This window comes from Meles meles, chromosome 10 (genome assembly GCF_922984935.1).
Source record: "Meles meles chromosome 10, mMelMel3.1 paternal haplotype, whole genome shotgun sequence".
NCBI lineage: Eukaryota > Metazoa > Chordata > Mammalia > Carnivora > Mustelidae > Meles > Meles meles.
Window position 1 is genome coordinate 23,795,205 of NC_060075.1, and position 19,398 is coordinate 23,814,602.

The following is a 19,398-nucleotide window of genomic DNA, read 5'->3' on the forward strand; positions in this document are numbered from 1 at the left end:
TGCAGGGACTCACTGGAGGGACCCTCCACCAGCTTGCCCCAGCTCCCTGACCCTAGGAGCCAGCAGCAGGAGGGAAGAAGGATGGGGAGCAGAGCAAGGTAGGGCTCCTTGGTCCCCATCTCCATTCCCCAGCTCTCCGTGCCCTCCCTGCTCTGCTTCCCATTCCTTTCCATTTTTCTTCATTTCTCTTATAGACAACAGGCAGTCACCTGTGGGCACCAGCCTTCTGGACACTGGGGGGATGCTCTGACCTCCTGGGGGAGAACTGCCCCGTAGAGCTTTTACATACGGTTTCACACATTTGTGTGTATTCATAAACAAGGCAAGGAGCAAGAATAACCTAACTGGGAAAGGAAAGGATGGTCTTGTACTAGGCAGAGGCTTTCTGGAGAAGGGATGCTGTGCAGAGCCCCTGGTTCTTGGTATGGCTTTGGCTCCTCTGAGATTTACAAGAGCCTTTTCTGGAAAAGTCCATGGGCAAAGGTCACAAGGGGGTCCTGGGAAACCCAGAGCAGTGGGTTGGAGGCTGGAGTGTCCCCCAGCCCTCGGAGCTCTGTGCTCTCTGCTTCTGAGCTCACTCCTCTCTCCTTTCAGGAGCAGGGCAAAGTGGAACACTTCCTGAGCGGGCAGAGGGGCATGGAGGGAACAACAGTAGCTTCATTGTGCATGGCCAAGACAAGGCAAGGACACAGAGGAACTGAGGCAGGCTCACCTAGACAGTTCTGACCCTAGGTTCCAAAGATGGCACACTGGCATCGAAGATCTTGGTGATGACAGCTGTCTGCATGTCTTCTGGATTGGTCACAAGTCTCCAACTGGAACTCTCTTGTGGGGCACAGCTGACCTCCTGGGTCCCCCTTCACTGTCTTTCAAGTGAGCCCCTTTGCCTCTCTCCTGTGGTGGATATCCTGTGTTCTGCACCCCACATTTTCTGCTTTCTTGGTTTACTTTCTGGTTTTGCTAGAACACTCTTGCTAGTAGCTTTTCCAAAAACCGTACAAGGGAGGTAAACATTTTGAAATTTTTTATGTCTGAAAATTGATATATCCAGTCTTTCTACCTCACTGAGAGCTTGAACGGATATAAATTCTAGGTTGAAAGTAAATTTTCTTCAGTATTTTGAAAGCATCGCTTTGAACTTCTGTCCTTGCCGTTGAGAAATCCAAAACCTTTCTGGATGTTATTTTGTATACAAACCTTTTGTGTGTTACTTTGTTTTGGAAGTTTCTAGACACTTCTCTTTAATTTGCCTTGGTGTGAGTATATTTTCATCTACAGGGCTGGACACACCTTTAATGAGCTGGCAACTCATGTCCTTTGGTTCTGGAAAATGTCCTCAAATTAGTTTAGTGAGGATTTCCTCCCTTGCATTTTCCTCTGGTGTGTGTGTGTGTGTGTGTGTGTGTGTGTGTGTGTGTGTCTTCCTTAGTGGAGTTTCTGTTAACTTAGTGTTGAACTCTTGCAGCTGTCCTCTAACGTTCTTATCTTTTGTCTTTATATATTTATGTAATAAATATATATTATATTTTCTTAGTATGCTTGCTTTACTTCCTAAGGGGACTTAATCAGTTTTATCTTCCCATCTTTCTACTGATGTTTTGTGGCCGCTGTCATGATTTTATTTTTCAAGACATAATTCTCGCTGTTGCTATGTTCTGGTTGCTCCTTTGTATAGAATCTTGTTCTTGTTTTATGGATGTACTAGCTTGTCTTACTTCTCTAACATTAGCAATGGGCTTTTGACAGTCCTCGATCTCTGTATAACCTGTTTCCTGCAAGTTACTTTTTGCTGTTTGTTTTGTCTCTCTTTGCGTTAGAAAATTTCCTGGATGGGGATGCCTGGGTGGTTCAGTCGGTTAAGTGTCTGCCTTCAGCTCAGGTCATGATCCCAAAGTCCTGGGATCAAGCTCTGCATTGGGCTCCTTGCTCAGTGGGAAGCCTGGTTCTCCCTCTGCCTGCTGCTCCCCAGCTTGTGCATGCTATCTCTCTCTGACAAATAAATAAATAAAATCTTAAAAAAAAAAAAAAAGAAAGAAAGAAAGAAGGAAAGAAAAGAAATTTCCCGGATGTCTGGTAACTTTTGGCCATGATTAAGGTTGTGGAAGGTGAGACGGCTAGTCAAAAACCCTGAGTTAACTCACAGTTGGATTCACCACTGTAGGGTGATCTAGTTGGGTTGTTTTGAGGGAAACCTGTATGTCAGTATCTTTAGGTCTTTCCTCTTGGGCTTGTGAAATACCCTAGGGTAGAGGCTTCCAGTTTCCTGCTTAAAGGGCAAAGGTCCTACTCCCAGCTCTTTGGGAGCCCAATAGTAGGAGAAGGCTAGGGGCCTCCACATTCAGATTTCCATGTGACATGGTCACTTAATCCCCCTGTTTCCAGCATTTTCAGTAGAGTATCTCTGTTCACAACTGCGTTTGGAGTTTCTTCAATCCAGATACCCTCTGCTTTACTTTTCCTCAGGGGAAAATCTTCCAGACTCTGGCTGGGAGGGACGAGGGGCTTGTAGCCCACTGGCTTGGAGTTAGGGTAGAAATCTAGGGATCTAACTGCTTTTTATCCTGACTCTAATCTTAACAACCTCTTCCACAGTTCCAGAGGGCCCTTGGCTTGCCAGTTCCTGTGTCTTCTGAGAACCCTGCAGTGTAAATCAAATCGGCCCTCCATTTTCCCCACTGCCAGTTGAGATGTCTTTTTTTCCTCAGGGCTGATAAGTCAGGAACCGCATGGCCGTCTGCCATCCTGCTTCAAAAATTCTGTGGCTTGTTGTCTGTTTTCCTGTTCTCTCCATCCTTGAGGATTTATCTCTTGATTTAAAAATCTCTTTATTGAAGTTTTTTAGTGGGGTTTTAGGAGGAAGTGAAATAAGATATACGTATTTAATCATCATCTTAACTCAAAACCCTAACTTCCCTTTCCAATATATTTAAAAAATATATATAATCCCTGGGAATATCCCCATGGAAGATTTCTGTTTTAATGTACTGGGGTATGTTTATTTCTGGTTTCCCATTTAAAGTCTTTAAGTGAACACAATTAGCAGGAAATGAGCCTTTCTATGAGGAGGATTCAAGGGAAATGTCTCTAGCAGGATAACGTTTATTAAGTATATGAGAGAAAACCAGAGGCTGGGTCCCAGTAAGCAGGCTTCAGGCAGCCCCTAAAGGATTTGGGGGAGCTCCCTACTAGGAGAGAGATCCTATAGTGATCCCAGAGGGTGCATCCCGGGAATGCCCTTTGCAATGTTTTGTTTAGGGACCCAGAATACATACCAGAGTTCATTGTTGACATTCCCGGGAGAGAGGATCAGTTGTTGCCTGATTTTATCTTACATCAGTTGAAGGAATTCTGTGATTAAAAAAAAAAGGGGGGGGGCGCCTGGGTGGCTCAGTGGGTTAAAGCCTCTGCCTTCGGCTCGGGTCATGATCCCAGGGTCCTGGGATAGAGCCCCGCATCGGGCTCTCTGCTCAGCAGAGAGCCTGCTTCCCTTTCTCTCTCTCTCTGCCTACTTGTGATCTTTGTCTGTCAAATAAATAAATAAAAATCTTAAAAAAAAAAAGATGAGTCCTCAATGCCTTTCTGAAACACATCTCATTGCCCACATGGAGTCCAGAATTCATCTTTTTTTAAAAATTTTTATTTTATTTATTTGACAGAGAGAGAGATCACAAGTAGGCAGAGAGGCAGGCAGAGAGAGAGGAGGAAGCAGGCTCCCCGCGGAGAAGAGAGCCCGATGCAGGGCTCGATCCCAGGACCCTGAGATCATGACCCGAGCCGAAGGCAGCAGCTTAATCCACTGAGCCACCAGGTGCCCCCAGAATTCATCTTTTTTTGTTGGTGTCATTATTCACTTATCTGATATTTACTGAGCCCCTACCCAGGGCATCTCTCTACGTGAAATTTCTACGACTCTGTGAGCCCCTTTTGCGAGCTCTCTGTGACTGAGACAGAATCTGCCCTCAGTAACTCTTTCAACACAGCCACCCCCAACCTCACAGAGCAGCAAGAGAGGTGGAGATGGAGCCAGGGTCAGAGGCACATCCAAGGCCATCACTTAGTTACAATAATTTTTCTCTCTGTGGCTTGTGATGAGGAATAAGTGAGGATATTCCTGAAGCATCTAGCACGAAGCTTGGCACATAGTAGGGTGTCTAGATTTTGAGGGACAGCTTTGTGTGAGGGAGCTTCCTGTCTTACGTTCTCCTGATAGGTTTAAGTATCAGGATTTAGAGACTCGAGCTAACACAGATGAGCTGGAACTGCTTAAGCCAGTCACTGGGACAGCCCAGCAGGGTCCATAGAGTATCCACAGTGACCTCCCTGCTCCTTTGTCATCTTTAACCTCGGGTTAGCCTTGGTCTGGGCTCTCCTATATTTCTGAAGCTGCACATTTTTTGATTCCTCCGTTCCTGGAGACTGGTTATAATCCACCTCTCACATGCAGCTGAAGATCACCATTCATTCTTCCTGGCAGACATTTCTGAAACTCTGAGTATTTTTGAAAGATCAGTTTTAGAAAAAAAAGAAAGTTACACACTAATGGGTACTCTGCAGTTCAACTGTGAATTGTTGCAGGCCCTCCCGCGTAGTGGTACAACTGTTGGAAGCCACCAGGTTGTGGAGCGGGCAGCACACAGACTGGGTACAAGTCCCTGCCAAGCTGTGTAATCTTGGGCAAATTCAGGACTTCTCCGAGCCTCAATTTACCTACCTGTGAAATGTGGACACCCAGAGGACTGTGGTGAGGACTGATGAGCCATTACACTTCTGCTCGCGGGGGCTCTTCTTGCCCGGGGTGCCGTCCCGGGGCCAGCTGCTGGGGTCGCGCGCGCGCGCGGGTGTGTGCAGGCGTGTGCGCGCGCGGGACTCCGGCCCACGGCTGTGTTTCGCAGGGAAGGAGGGCGCGTGGATGCGCGTGACCGGCCGCCAGGGGAGTGCGCGGCTGCGGGCGCCCGGCTGCGAGCGAGACGCCCGCACCCGCGGGGGCAGCGCGGGGTGAATGAGCGCGCGTCGGGGCGACGGGCACAGAGGCGGCGGTGCGGGGCGCTGCGGTGCGCGCCCGCCTGCCTGCCCGGGTTGGGGGCGGGCCGCGGGTGGGAGGGGGAGAGGAGAGGAGAGGAGAGGCAGGGAGGGGCGGGCGGTCAGAGCGCGGCTGCCGCGGAGCCCGGCGCGGGCGGCTCTGCCGGGGAGCGGGGCGCGCAGCCAGGAGGCGGCGCCGCGGGGAGGGAGTGCGGGGCGGCGAGCCGGACCCGGCCGGCCGCGGGGACAGCGCTGCGGGCCAGACCCGGGGCGGCGTGGAGGCGTAGCCGCGGTCGCCGGGACGTGCCGAGGGGGTCGTCGGGCGCGACCGAGAGAACCGGCGACACTCGCCGGAGCGTTGTCCAGCTGGGCGCCTGGGCCGCCGCGACCTCCGGTTCTCGGGGGACTTGGCAGAGGAGACCCGCCTGCGGGAGGGAGCCGGAGGAGCAGGTCGGCGGGGCCGGGCAGGGGGAGAGAGGGAGAGAGTGAGAGCCAGCGGGAGCGAGAGAGCCAGCGAGCCTTCGAGGGGTGGGTGGGTGTGTAGGGCGACGAAGGTGTGTGATGTGTCTGTACGGAGTGTGTGAATGTGTGTATAGGGGTGTGTGTGCCTCCGTGTGACTGTCTATACTGTGCGTATCTGTGAGGGGCGTGCGTGTGTGTGTGTGTGTGAGAGAGAGAGAGAGAGAGAGACAGGGGAGGCTGGGAGCTCACAGAGCTTGGATCTGAACCCGTGTAAGAGGGAGGGGGCTCGGCAGAATCGGATGTGTGTGTGTGTGTGCACGTGTGTGTGCAGGGTGTGTGAAGGGTGAGTGGGTGAGTGTGTCCCGGGTGCTAGGTGTGGCTGTGTGTGTGATGTAAGGGTGCCGGGTGCACGTGTGCCCCTGGCTTACCCTCCCCTTCCCCCACCAGATGTGTGTGCGTGGAGGGGGTGTTCAGGGGGGAGGTCAGACTCCACTGCAGCAGCCCAGCGCGGGGCTTGGGGCTTGCCTGCCTGGCCATCATCCCCAGGAAGCCCGCGATGGCCAAGCGGCCCCTCCCCCCAGTACTTCTAGGGTTAAGGGGAAGGGAGCAGGGCCAACCCCAGGAAAAAGGGGGCAGGCTGAATGGGCCCAGCTTCTGACAGACCAGCGCACCCTGCTTCTCTGGCTGGAGCCTGGCTGCCTTTTCCCACGGGGCCAGATCACTCCCAGGGCCTGTCTTTCCTGGGGTCTGAGTGGGGGAGAGAGTGCCAGCACCTTAGGTTGGAGCCCGAGTGGGGGTGGAAGCAGGCAGAGGCTCCTCTGTGAGGGTTTGCTTGTTCACGGTTGTGTCAACAGAAGGGTGCTTGGCACATAGTAGGCCTCAGTGACTATCTGAAGGTGGACGGGAGGAGAGAAGAGAGGGAAGGAAGGGATCTGAGTCTGAGTCCATCCCCTCAGCTATTGGGAGAGGATAGGGGCAGCTGGTCGCCTTCAGACCCCAGTCCCCAGAGTGAGCAGGTAGGGGAGGCAGGGGTTTAGGGAAAGGGGCTTTAGCTGGAAGAGAAGGAGAGCTGCAGGTGAAAGATGTGGTCTGGGGCCTGAATGGAGGAAGGAGCTGGCAACTCTCCCTGGGCAGAGCCCTTTGCCTCCCGCCCCACCACCTGCTTCTTGGTGATCAGCAGTCTCTCTCCCTGGGGCATCTGACCCCAGGCAGCCAGGGCTCATAGCGCCTCTCCTCTCTCCAGGACCTTCAGGCTCAAAAAGTGCCGAAGAACTGAGCGCCCTGCCCACTGTAGCCACCTGAGGCCAGGTGGGGCCATGGCAGGGCAGGGCTGTCTGGGTCTGGGGCTGTTCTGCTGGGTCCTGCTTGCTGTTCCAGTGGGCCCCCAGCCTGCTTCCTCCGTCCCAGGTGTCCCTCTCACCACTCTGACCCCACCACCTCAGAGTGAGGCCTCGATGCTGTCTCTCAGCCTGGGACTAAACTTCAAATTCCACCTTCGGGGACCTGCTGCCGCCTGGGGGATCTCAGTCACGGAGACCCAGCCGCTCCCTCCTGGGCCAAGCCAGGAGCCTGAGGAAGAGGTGGCCAGTGGGCTGAGGACTGATCCCCTTTGGGAACTGCTGGTGGGCTCCGTTGGGAACTCCCCCCCAGAGTGGGGCTCTGCTGAAGGCAGCTCTACTCCCTGGGCCTCCTCCCTGTCTCCAGAGTCCACCTCCCCCCTCTCTGGGCCCACTGACCGGCCCACTGCTCCCTATCAGCCCAGGATGGGCACTGTGACCTGGGACACTGCTCTGACAGCCACAGCACCTCCGTCCAGTGCTCCCAGGCTCCGCCAGAGTGAGCTGGAGCTGAAGTTTGACATGGCGCTGAGGGCAGGTGCAGCCCCCACGCTCGGGCATCGGACCCTGCCCCTGCTGCCCAGCCTGCGGGCCAGTCTGGCAGAGATTGCAGGGCGCCTGGGACCCTTTGGTGAGTACCCACCCCGTCTGGAGGAGAGCCCCTGCTGGGCAGCCTGGCAGGTAGGAGGAAGCTTCAGCCTGGGCTCCTTTTGCAGGCTTCTTTGGCACTACTCTGTCCCCACTGCGGAACTTCTCAGGCCCAAGCCCTCCAGGCCCAACTCCATCCCCAAGCTCTACGTCTAGAGTTTCAGATTCTCCAGGTGAGTGTGGATTTCGCTGCAACGAACACTTAGGGAACACTCCTATGTTTCAGGCACTGTGCTGTGGGCCTAATCAGCACCTCCCTTTCTCTTTTGACTCTGTGTTGCTGCTCCCAGGGCCTGGGACATGGGTCACTGCTCCCATGGGGAAATGCCCTCTTTGCCATACTGAGTCCTAGTAGCTTAGCCCCCAGCGTCCATGTGGCTACAATTCCTGTTTGGTGTACATTGGCTCTCTCAGCGTAAGCCCTGGGGGAAGGACAGGATTTTCTCCAAAGCCCCAGAGGCCAAGGCTGGCTGGTAGGATGGCCCTTGAATCCCACATGCTCCCTTTGCAGGGTTCTTTGGCACCACTCTGTCCCCGCCCCCATCCCCCCTGGAGAGAAAGCTCCCAAGCACAGGCCTGTGGGACCCAGCCGCCTCCCTAAACACTGCCACGATGGCAACAGCATCAGTAGGTAAGTGTCTGATTCATTTGAACTTGACGTTTATTTAGCACTTACTACGTGCTAGCCACTCATCTGCATTCTGGGACTCTTTTATTTCCTTGTCCTCATCATCATAATCACCATTCTCTTCACCACCACCATGGAGATATGTATTAACGGTCTGAGAACAAGTGTCACTGGGGGCAGTCCCACACAGAGTTAAGTAACAGTCCTCCGAGAGTTTTGTAATCCCAGGCAAAGCAGGATGTAGACAGATGTGTGAGAGGCAGACAGATGCAGGAACTCCCTCCTGGTTCCCACAGCCTCAGTGCCAACTTCATCCTTCACACCAGTCTGCCTGGCCTGCCTCTCCACCCCGCACCCTCCACCTGGGGGCTCTCTCCTTTGCCTTCTGATCTAACACGACATGTTGTCAGTTACAAGCAGAGCTGGGCCCCTCATTGGGAAGACGTTGAAGAGAAGACTTTGAGTAGACAGATGCCACCCTTATTCAAGGAAACCTTTCCGAATATGTGCACAGACAGCTGGTGATGCAGAGGAAAGAGCAGGGCCTCTGGAATCTTGAGACTTGGTTTGGAATCCCAGTTCACTTACTAACTAGCTGGGTGAACTTCGGCAAGTTGTTTAACTTCCCCAAGGCTGAATTTTCTCATCTATCTAGGGTTTAATAATAGTACCTATCTTGTTATCATGAAGCTTCCAGATAATGCAACCTCCTGGCAGGAGGCTGGGCATGAAGTAGAAGTTTATTAAGGGTGAGCTGTTAACCTTGGTTTTTCTCCTACTGCATCCCAGGTTCACTTCTAGACCCTACTTAACACCGCACCGTTGACCCCAAGGCCAAGCAGCCCAATCCACAGGGCAGGGGGCACACTCAGGGAGAGGCTCTAGTAGGTGAGGCCAAGGGAGCCATGGAGAGGAACCTTTAGGCCAGGCTTTGTTCTGCAAAGGCTTTATACTGTTGTGAAGCCTCTCCGCCACTTCACAGTAGGAACCAGCTCAGCAGTGGAAACCGCTGATCTACTAGCTTCTTCCAGTTCCAGACTTAACACAGAGCCTGACTCTAGCTCCCTCCCAAGCAGTTGCTGTACTCCTGGGCTTGGGGGGAGGGGGGGAAAGCTGCTGACCCCTCCCCCCTCAGCCCAGTATGTAGCAGTGGCAGGATCTGCTCTGGGGTGGGGTGGGGGGGCAGGCTCTGTGGCCCCTGGGGAAGGATGCTGGCTGGCAGTCTGTCAGCCTTGGTGACAGTGCTGGCCAGGCAGGTTTAATGAGTCTGGACAGTATCAGAGGAAGCCCCACTCTCTGCCCCACCTCTCCCCCCTCCTCACTGATGGCTGCAGGAACTCAGCCACTTCCTGGCTCTTTCTCTCTGATAAACCCAGGAGGGCTAGAGGCCCCTTGGCCAGAAGGTCAAGGGCCTTGCTCTAACCAGCAGTATGTGTAGGGAGTAGTGTGAAGCAGTTAGGGGACAAAGGGAGCCTCTGTGTGTCTCTTCTAGGATCTTTCTAACCTAGGTGTGTTTAAGCTTTGAATTTAGGTCTTCTCCTGCATTAGGCTCCCATCACCTGGCACAGAGCTAGTATTCAGCCAATAAACCCTGGGAGAAGTCGGGCTGGTCATTTACATATTGAAAGACTCAACCCAGTTGATAAGTACCCACTGGCCTTAGCCCCCTGAGCCCTCCCCTCTACTCCTGGACCACCCTTGGTGACGTCTGTTCTGATTGGCTGCCATCTGTGCCATTTATAGTTGTTAAATATTTCGAATGTCGGCTACCCTTACAGAGAGGATCAATCTTCCATGATCCTAGAGGAGGGGGTGGGGAAGAGGAATGGGGCCAGGCAGCTGCATGGGCTACCACTTCTACTGGGAGAGTGATTTCCCAGCCCTTTGATCTGGGCAGCTGGTACATAATCAGGCCTGACTTTTCTATAAATCTAGCAGGCCCGCTCCCTGACTCCTCCCTGGCCAGCTATGACCTCACCAATCCCTCACATTGACATCCTACCGCCTTTCTTGCCCCTGAGGTCAAGACGGGCCACGGGGCCAGAGGGGGGACCACCTTATAAGAGAGGGCTGCTCAGAAGAGGGATCGGAGGAACTTACTATCTTCTGGGGGGAGACTGAGGGCTCCTTCTGGGGAAGCCTCAAGTGGGAGACAGGGGAATGAGGTCAAGTGGATTCTTCCAAGGCTGGAGAAGCTGGTCTTCTCTGTCTGTCCCCATCCACGACATGGCCCAGCCCTGGGTCCACGGGGCAGGCCCACCTCCCCCCAAGGATGCAATGCTCCTACTTCAAAACTACCTCCTCTGAGATCTTAGCTCTGCCTGTGCTTTGTCTGTTTTCTGGGTTTCCTCTTTTATTCCTGGCTTCTTAGTCACGTTAAAATTTGTTCTAGTTGCCATAGCGTTTGGGGGACAGAGGTGAGAGATGGGGTTTCTTGTGGCCCTCAGGTAAGAAGTGGAGCTGGAAGAAGGCGAGGCAGAGCAGATCTCTGAGTGCTGTGCTTGTTTGCTCGGTGAGCGAAGAGGAGGCCGTGAGGGGTGGCAGTCTGGCTCCAGCCATAGCACTCCTGGGCACGGTCCCATTGCCTTTCTGCAGAGCCCGCCAGTGCTGAGGAAAAGCCAAGCAAAGTCATCCACTTTGCTGAAGTGGGTTGGGCCAGAGCGCCAGAGGGGACAAAGGAATGAAGCTGATAGAGGGGTTGCAAGTTTTTGATGCTGCTAACATCAGACTGATACCCACTCCTGATCAACAAGCTATCCCAGCTGAATGAACCTCATTTAACTCATGGCTGTGCCTTTCTTAGGTGTTCAGGGGTAGTCAGTCCAACTAAAGGGTGTTCTTTAAATAGGGTTCACAAGGTGAAACAATGTCTTACCTTTTAAGCAAGATTAGTATGGGCTAAAAGACAACAGTCTTTTTTTTTAAGATTTTATTTATTTATTTAAAAGATTTCATTTATTTATTTCACACACACGCACACAGCGCACAAGCAGGGGGAGCAGCAGGCAGAGGGAGAAGGAGACTCCTCGCTGAGCAGAGAGCCCCACGAAGGGCTTGATCCCAGGACACCGGGATCATGACCTGAGCTGAAAGCAGACGCTTAACTGGCTGAGCCACCCAGGCGCCCCAAGAGACAACAGTCTCTTGTTGATTAGATCAAGAACTAGTTTGAGGCCAGAAATAGCCACCGCCACATGAACACAAGCTGATGATTGATCAGTGATAAACATTACCTGATAATGATGATACCAACACCGAACACATACCGAATGCTTATTACGCACCATGCACTCCAAAGAGCTCTGGCCACATCGAACATTTATCCTCTTAACAGCCTTAGGCAGAAGGGATTCTTCCCATCTCAGACTCGGGGAAGGCGATGGAAGGGGAAGCAGGGCCCATGCTGCCATTTGTAAGAGGCAGCGAGCTGTGTACACTTAATTTTTTGGCTGCTCCCTCTCTGCCCTCCCCAGATGTCTGATTCTGTCTTCCCCTCTCTCTCTCCAGAGCTGCTTTCTGCACACCCCCCTCCCCACCCCTTTGCCTGGTACTCAGGATTGCTGTTTTGCATGCTCCTAGCAGGAACTGGCATGGCCTGGGGTGGGAGTGCATCTGGGGTCTTCCTGTAGTGTGTGCCTGACACCAGGCAGGAGCGGGCCAGGTGGTTGGGGTAGGAGTCTCGCTGTCAGGAGACCCTCCCTTCCTCATTCTATGTCTGCCTTTTGTGCCCCTCGCCACCCTCACCAGGGTGTCTCCATTCTTCCCCACCATCTTTCTCCCTTCATACTCGTTTGCAGCTGCAGATCTGCTGAGCTTGCTAGGTGGAGGAGGGAGAGGTTGAGCCGGAAGCATCTTCCTTTGCTGCCTGGCCATGGGAAGAATCCTTGGATCTCTTTTTGGCTCTTCTCTTGCTCCAGGAAAATAAATTAGGGATCTTACTCCTCATCCTCTTTTACTTGGCTCCCCCCTCCCCCACCTTTAAAGATGTATTTATTTATTTTAGAGAGAGAGGGGCAGAGAGAGAGAGAGAGACGGAGTGAGCGTGCGGGGGGAGGGGCAGAGGGAGAGAGAATCTCAAGCAGACTCAATCCCATGACTCCAAGATCATGACCCAAGCAGAAACCAAGAGTCAGACACCCAACCGACTGAGCCACCTCCAGTGCCTTGTGACTTCCCTTTCCCGAAGGGGGTGTGGGGAAGGTGTTGGAGCCCAGACTGGGGCTGGGAGCTTAAGTTAGCAAATCCTAGAGCACCTGAGGAGCTCATTCACTATGAAGGCATCTTATCCTGCTGTGCTCTCCCCAGTGATTCCTTCTGGAGAGTTCAAGGGTAGCCTCAAGACCCAGGGGAGTCCATTTCGATGTCAACTTCTATAAAGTGGAGTGAGAATTCAAGGGGCATGTACCTTGAGAGCCTTGGACGAATGACTTTGTGACTGCGTTGGGATGGGGACCGTGGCCATGGGTAAGCTAAGGGTTGGGGGTGTGGCAGACAGGAAGGCCAGTGATCGGGAAAGGTTGTGTTCTCTTCGGATGCTGGGAACAGGAGTGTCTTACCTCCCCCCGACCCCCCGCTGCTGCATGTGTCCACATGTGGATGTAGGGGTTTTTCCTGAAGAGATGGGGGAAGGGGGAAGCAGATGAAAAAGGGCAGGGGAAGTTTCTCCTAGCACCAAGGTGGGAATTGGGAGTTAGGGGTGCAGTATAAGAGATAAGCAAACTAGCCTTATGAAAAAGCTCTGGAATTGTGAGAAGGGGCTCAGACCAGTACTCAGATCTGGATTCTGAGATCTGCCAATTTGTGACCTTGGACAAGTTGCTTTGCCTCTCTGTAGAGCCTCAGTATCTTCACTGGAAAAATAAGAGGATTCATTTATTCAACAAATATCCCCTCAGTGCCCGCTCTGAGCCAGGCCCCATTTTGGGCATGGAGATTCAGATGTGAGCACAACAGACAAATATCTTTGTTCTTATGAAGCTTACTTTGTGGTGGGAGGATTGAACTAGAGGGCCTTCTCCAGTTCCTTCAGTAAAATTCTGCAGCTTCTTAAGAAAAACCCTTCTCAGGGCGCCTAGGTGGCTCAGTCGTTTAAGCATCTGCCTTCAGCTCAGGTCGTGATCCCAGAGTCCTGGGGTAGACTCCCACATGGGGCTGCCTGTTCAGCAGGGAGTCTGCTTCTTCCTCTCCCTCTACCCCTCCCCCAGCTTGTATGTGCACTCTCTCTCTCAAATAAATAAATAAATAAACAAACAAACAAAATATAAGAAAAAGAAAAACCATTTTCAGTAGAATCGCAGAGTGATGAGGGGAAATAAACAGCAGAGAGCGAAGGGTGGGTTAGGGATGCTGGAGGGATGAGAGTTGAGTTTGATGGGGAGGGGAAGACAAGGGGATGAGAGACCGGTGAATCTCTACTAAAGACAAGTGTGGGGCACCTGGTGGCTCAATTGGTTAAGCCTCTGGCCTTTGGCTCAGGTGATGATCCCAGTGGGATTGAATCCCTCATCAGGTTCCCTGAAGGACGGGGTGGGGGGGTGGGGGTGGAGACACGTGTGTCCTAGATGTTAGAAGACTCTCTGACTGGCACACAGGCTACTGGTTGTGGGGAAGGCAGGGGAAGGCTGCACAATTGCCTCAGACGAATGTTCTTTGCCCACAGACCCCACCACCCCCACCTCTGGCTCAGATGACTCCTCTCCTGCCAGCCTTGGGAAGCCTTCGGTGGAGCCAGAGTGTGGGTCAGGGTCCTGCCGCATGGGAGAACTGCCCGAACCAGAACGGCCGCCTCCTGTGGCTCCGCTGCCCCTCTTCTTCCTAACCCTGGAAGCCAATTGGGCGGAGGCCAGAGCTCGCTGGGGGCTGGCCTGGGAGGCCCACGTATACGGGGTAGGCGCGCTCTTCGGCCTGGTGGCGGTGCTGGCGCTGTTGGCCCTAGCCCTCTTGCCCTGGCGCTGCCCGCCGGGCGCCCCCTGCCTGGCGCTGCTGGACCTGCTCCTGCTCTCTGCCGGGACCACGCGGGCCTTCCCGCTCTTCTACGACGCCTACGGGCACCGCGATCGGCTGCCTCCGCTCGCCTGGCTGCTGCTGCAGGACCTTCCGCTGCCCTGCCTGGCTGCCGGCCTGGGCCTGGCCTGCCTGCTGCTGGCCCGGCCGCGCCCGCCGCGGTGTCCCGCCGGGCTGGCCGCGCTGCTGCTCCTGGGGTTGGGGCTGGCGGCGGCCGCCGCCGTTGGGAGCGCAGCCCACCGCCCGCTGCGGCCTCTGCGTCTCGCCTCCCGCGGGCTGCACGCCTTCCTCGCCGCCCTCCTCTCCGGGCTCCTGCTGGCGCTCTCCTGCTGGGGGGGACGACGGCGGCGGGCCGGAGCGCCCCTGGGAGGGTCGGGCTTCAAGGGCGCCACCCCGCTCCCTCAGGCGCGCAGCCCCTTCGCCCCGCGCGAATCCTGGCGGCGCGCGACCCGCACAGCCCCAGTGGCGGGCACCTTCGGGCTGCTGAGCGGAGCGCTGCAGGGCTACGAGGTGCTGCACGCCTTGGGCTATGGCGGCCAGCCTGGCCTGGAGGGACCCTGGCCCTGGTGGGCCTTCCAGCTAGGCCTGCGCTTGGGCGAGGTGGGCGTCGCGATCCCGTTGGCGCTGCTGGGCCTCTACCCGGCGCTCAGCAGCCACCGTGTGCCGCCGCGCTGCTGGGCCAAGCTCTTCCGCTTGTCCCCGGGCCACGCAGCCCCACTGCTGCCCGGGGGCTGGGTCACTGGGCCCCCGGACAAGGAGCCCCTGGGTGGCGCCATCGCGCGTGGCGACGCGGAGCTCCTGCAGCTGTGCGCCCTGGCAGGGCCTGGCCCCGACCTCCTGCTCCAGGGAGGCGGCTGCCGGGGCTTCGAAGGTGCGGCGGCCAACCCGGCCCCTTCTCCGGCCTCCTCCCCCTGCAGCGACTACACCGTGGACTTCCGCCCGCCCTCCCCAATCAACCTGAGGCGCAGCATTGAAGAGGCCCTCTGCAGCGAGGCGCTGCTCACGCCCGGCCTCTTCCAGGGCGCTGCCTTCGGGGAAACCGCGCCTGGGCTCGGCCTTTACCGCACCACCTCGCTGGTGGCGAAGATGGGGGTCGGGCCCAAGGGGAAGTCTGAGGAGGCCCCTGGGTCCCCTGTGCCCTTAGAGCTCCCTTCTCCCCGGGCCTGGCCCATGGGCAGCAGCGCCTCTTCGGGCTCACTGTGCGGACTTTCACGGGACAGCTCGTCCATGCTACTGTGTTCCAGCCCCGACAGGCCCCCACGCTGTCCGCTGGTCTGCGTCCTCAGTCCCCCGCGACCCTCAGGGAGCAGCCCTAGCCTCCCAGGCTCAGGCTCCTACCAGGCCCTGTCCCCACCCTCCCGCGATTCCCCAGAGCCTACTCCCGAGCTGCAGGCCGCAGAGGCTTTGCTGCAGGAGCAATTCCTGGACGCCTGTCGACAGATCGACGAGCTGAGTGTGGGCAGCGACACCATAGACCTGTGAAGAGGCGGCCCCCTGGCCGCCCCAGACTACGCCCCCTCCTGGCGCCTGCTCTGCCCGAGACCTGCACACTGTAGCCCTTTCCCGATCCTGCCTGGTTCAGATACTGCTCCCTCTTCTTCCCCATCCAGGGGTTGCTGGGTGGGTGGGTCAGCAGCCAGGCTCTGTTGATTGGGGTTAGTGCCACCTCCCCTGGAGCCCTGGGCACGGATGCCCTCTGCTGCAATTCTAGGCTGGCAGGGGTCCCACTTGGCCTTGGCATTCACCAGCAATAAAGCTCCAAGGTGCTCCACTCCTGACCACCAACTGCCCACTCTGGTGCTGAGTGAGAGGGGCTGTCCTCCAAGGACCTCGAGACTGGCTTCAGTCCCCACACCCACCTGTGCCATGCCCAGGAATCCCATTCCTGTGTGAGCGACACTCCCTGTCCTCCACAGGATCCTTCCCTGTAGAAGGGTCCATGGCCCATCCAGGAGACTCTACAGCTAGGTGGGAGGTGAGCGCTTCCAGAGTTAATTTATCAATAAAATATTTTCAGAGAAAGGTCTAATCTTCTTGGAAAAGCTTAGATCAGCCCACAGCAGCAGCAGCTGTTCCATCACAACTGGAAGACAAGCCATGTTTGGTGGGGAGGCTTCATCTCACACCTGGGTGACCTTTACTCCCAATTGCAAGGAGCCTTGTCGTCCTATAGCTGGGATGAGTGAGGGCCCTGGGAGTGACCCTGTGAAAACCCTCTGACTCTCTGGGAAGTGCCTTGTCAGAGATGAAGCAGGCCCTGGGAAGTGAGGTGGGACCTCTACACCCCTTGGTCGAAACCTCTGCATTCCTAGGAGCCTGGCTGCAGGTTGTGGGGGACAACTGGCTAGGGATGAGTGAGTCCATGGTGAAGTCCTCTGTGGAAATGTTGATACACACATCAAGGGCTTGATCACTTTGAGCTGGGATCCCCAGCAACTCCCCCTGCCATGTTCCCAGAGGAACTCACAGAGGACACTACCTGCTCTGCCTACCAACAAGGCCTCTTCCAGGTTGGACTTACAAGCCCTCTTTCCCTGCACTCATCTCCCATGGTGCAGATCCTCCCTAAAGGGAGCCTATCTTCCCCCAAACCCCGGCCCCAATCTACCCACCAAAGCAGAGCTCACAATGCAGAGACCCAGACCTCCGGGGACTCTGGAACCTCTCCCTTGTCCGGAGCATTTGGCTCTGAGCTCTGGGGTATGCATTCGTCATTTGGCTAAAATGCAATTAAGTTCAGAGTGTCACTAAAACAGGGTCGTAGATTAGGTTTGGAAATGAAAATTTGGCAATGTTTTGGCAGATGTCTTGCACGTCACAGGAAAACCGACAGGGGCCCAACATTCCAGACTTGAAATGGAAAAATAGGAATAGAAATGGTTTTTCTTCCAAGTCTTCCCATCAGCTAACGGGGTTTGGAGAAGGGAGGCCAGGGAGTCAAGAGTAAAGCAGGCAGGCAGGCCCCAAGGGGTGGGGCCTCACCAGACTAGGTCCATGCACTAGTGGAACCACTGTTCTCCTTGCACCTGCAGATCTGTCTTGCCTGAGAAGATGGTCCAGGTCTTGGACCTCGGAAGGAGGAAGAGTCAGTGATGTTTGGAGAGAGTGAGGGTCATGGTAGGGAGCTCAGTGAGACAGGAGCCGCTGAGGAATGGAACCGGAGTGGTTTTTGACTGTGTCTCCTCCATCACCTGGCTCAGCCTGGCTCAGAAATTCCTGCTGCATCGTCACTCTGGGCTGAGGCCCAGGGAACTGCCAGCCTCCTAATTATAGGCATTTCTCACTGGTGTCATAGTGGCTGTAGCAGACCCAGCATTGGAGCTGCTTTGTATCATGGAAGGGATTCTTGCTGCTTGGAAAAAATGGCTCTTTTTCTTCCCCACCAACCCTTCCATCTGCCTCTGCTCACACCCAGCTCCTCTTGGCCCCCTCTTCCTCGCCCTAATGCTTATCAGCTGGCTCATTCGTTTTCCTCACCAGGGGACCTGGGCTTCATGCACAACAGGGTAGTCCAAGCCCCACATACCCTGAGTCAGGCTGTCGGGGTGTGTGTCTGTCTCTCTCTCCCTCACACACACACTCATACACAAACTCCTTTCCTGTCTAGGAGCAGTGAATGGGGCTGATGAGACGGGGAATGGTGGGGGGGAGGAAGACAGCTCAGTGCTCACCAACTCCAACACTTCTTTGGTTTTCCTCTGCAAGCATTACTTCAGCACTTTGACTATAAAGAGGCCAAGACTATGGTGAAACAACCCTTCCCTTTTGTCCCATGCCTTGGCCCTTACCCAAGGTTTCCCAGAGGAGCCCAGGTAGATCAAACTCATTCATTCATTCAGTCATTCAATCTCTTTACAACATTTTATGGAATGCTTACAATAAGCTAGGTGCTGAGCAGAGAGGGGTGAACGAGGCAGACATCAGCCCTGAATGTATGAATTTGAAGGTCTTTGGGGGAAGGCAGACACTGAAGCACTAATCAAATAGGGGCGCCTGGCTAGCTCAGTCAGTAGAGCACATGACTCTTGATTTTGAGGTTGTCATTACTGACTCCCCATGTTGAGTCTAGAAATGACTTAAAAATAAAGTCTTGGGGTGCCTGGGTGGCTCAGTGGGTTAAGTCTCTGCCTTCGGCTCAGGCCATGATCTCAGGGTCCTGAGATCAAGCCCCATGTGGGGCTCTCTGCTCAGTGGGGAGACTGCTTTCCCCTCTCTCTCTCCCTGCCTCTACCTACTTGTGATCTCTTTCTGCCAAATAAAGAAATAAAAAATCTTTAAAAAATAAAATAAAATCTTAACCCACTGAGCCACCCAGGCACCCCAACTTAAAAATAAAATCTTAAAAAAAAAAAGAACAAATCATATAAATAATTACAATAGCACTAACTACAGCTGTGAGAAGTGCTAAGCACAAGAAGTAAGTGGTATAATAAGAAGGTTTGACTTGCAAGGGGGAGTGGGACTTGAGGGATGGGGCCTGGCAGAGGCTGGCTGGGAGAGAGCACAGCCCAGGCCTTTCTTCCTTCCTTCCCCGGCTCCTGCACAGTGATGGATGAGGGAGAAGCCAACAGTTTATTTCCCCTGGAAGCCACGTTGCTGATGTGGTGCAGGGGACCACAACTCCCGCTATTTAATAAAGAACGCTGCGTGTGTCCTGGGGAGATGGATGAGCAAATATTCCTGACTGAAGCACCATGTGGTCTCCCTGATGTGCAGGGATAGGAGGGGACAGGGCTGAGGTTGAGGCTAGGAGTCTGAGATGCACACACACCCACCCTCCCCCAGGTCTGAAACTCCGGAAGTGGAGGAAGGGCCAGCAGCATTATTATCTACTCCTAGGGGCACAGAATTCCTCTGCATTGTGGGTGGCTGCTGCCCCCTGATGGGCAGAGGCACACAGTTTTGTTTTGTTCTTTAAGGAAGGTCTGAGTGAGAAGTATTTTAAACAGCATTGCAGGGGCATCCCAAAGGGGTGTTGGAACAGCCTTCTTAGGGTTCTTTTCCTGGATATGCTGCAGCCAGCACTGGGAAGGCCTCCTTATACCTAGGGCCCCAAAGCTTGCAGTTAAGTCTTTGGGGATCGAATTTTGATTTCTAAAGTGGTGAGGGGGCAGGAGAGGAGGAGAAAAAAAGAGGAGGAATGTGGAATCCCAAACCGACTTTATTCAAATGACCCATCCCACTTCCTTTGTCTACTTGTCTCTGTTTATCCTGGATAGGATTAACCCCATAGCCTTAAAAATCTGTTTTGTATCTCAGTACTTGCTCTCTTGAGTTATGTGTGTAAAAATAACTAGTGTT

General features: G+C 54.5%; 1 protein-coding gene across 1 annotated transcript; it reads left to right on the plus strand.

Moving 5' to 3' along the window:
• The first annotated feature begins 5,347 nt into the window (after positions 1-5,347).
• PRRT4 (proline rich transmembrane protein 4) lies at positions 5,348-16,067 on the plus strand. The gene is made up of 5 exons (XM_046021208.1): positions 5,348-5,469; positions 6,725-7,449; positions 7,535-7,639; positions 7,978-8,097; positions 13,754-16,067. The coding sequence occupies exons 2-5, from the start codon at positions 6,798-6,800 to the stop codon at positions 15,577-15,579; spliced, it is 2,703 nt and encodes a 900-aa protein (XP_045877164.1). The 5' UTR covers positions 5,348-5,469; positions 6,725-6,797; the 3' UTR covers positions 15,580-16,067.
• The last annotated feature ends 3,331 nt before the right edge of the window (positions 16,068-19,398 follow it).

Bases quoted from the DNA above. Each gene is read 5' to 3' on its own strand.
- PRRT4 (XM_046021208.1), top strand. From the start codon at position 6,798: ATGGCAGGGCAGGGCTGTCTGGGTCTGGGGCTGTTCTGCTGGGTCCTG. The intron at 7,450-7,534 runs GTGAGTACCCAC...CTCCTTTTGCAG, and splicing joins AGGGCGCCTGGGACCCTTTG to GCTTCTTTGGCACTACTCTG. The intron at 7,640-7,977 runs GTGAGTGTGGAT...CTCCCTTTGCAG, and splicing joins TAGAGTTTCAGATTCTCCAG to GGTTCTTTGGCACCACTCTG.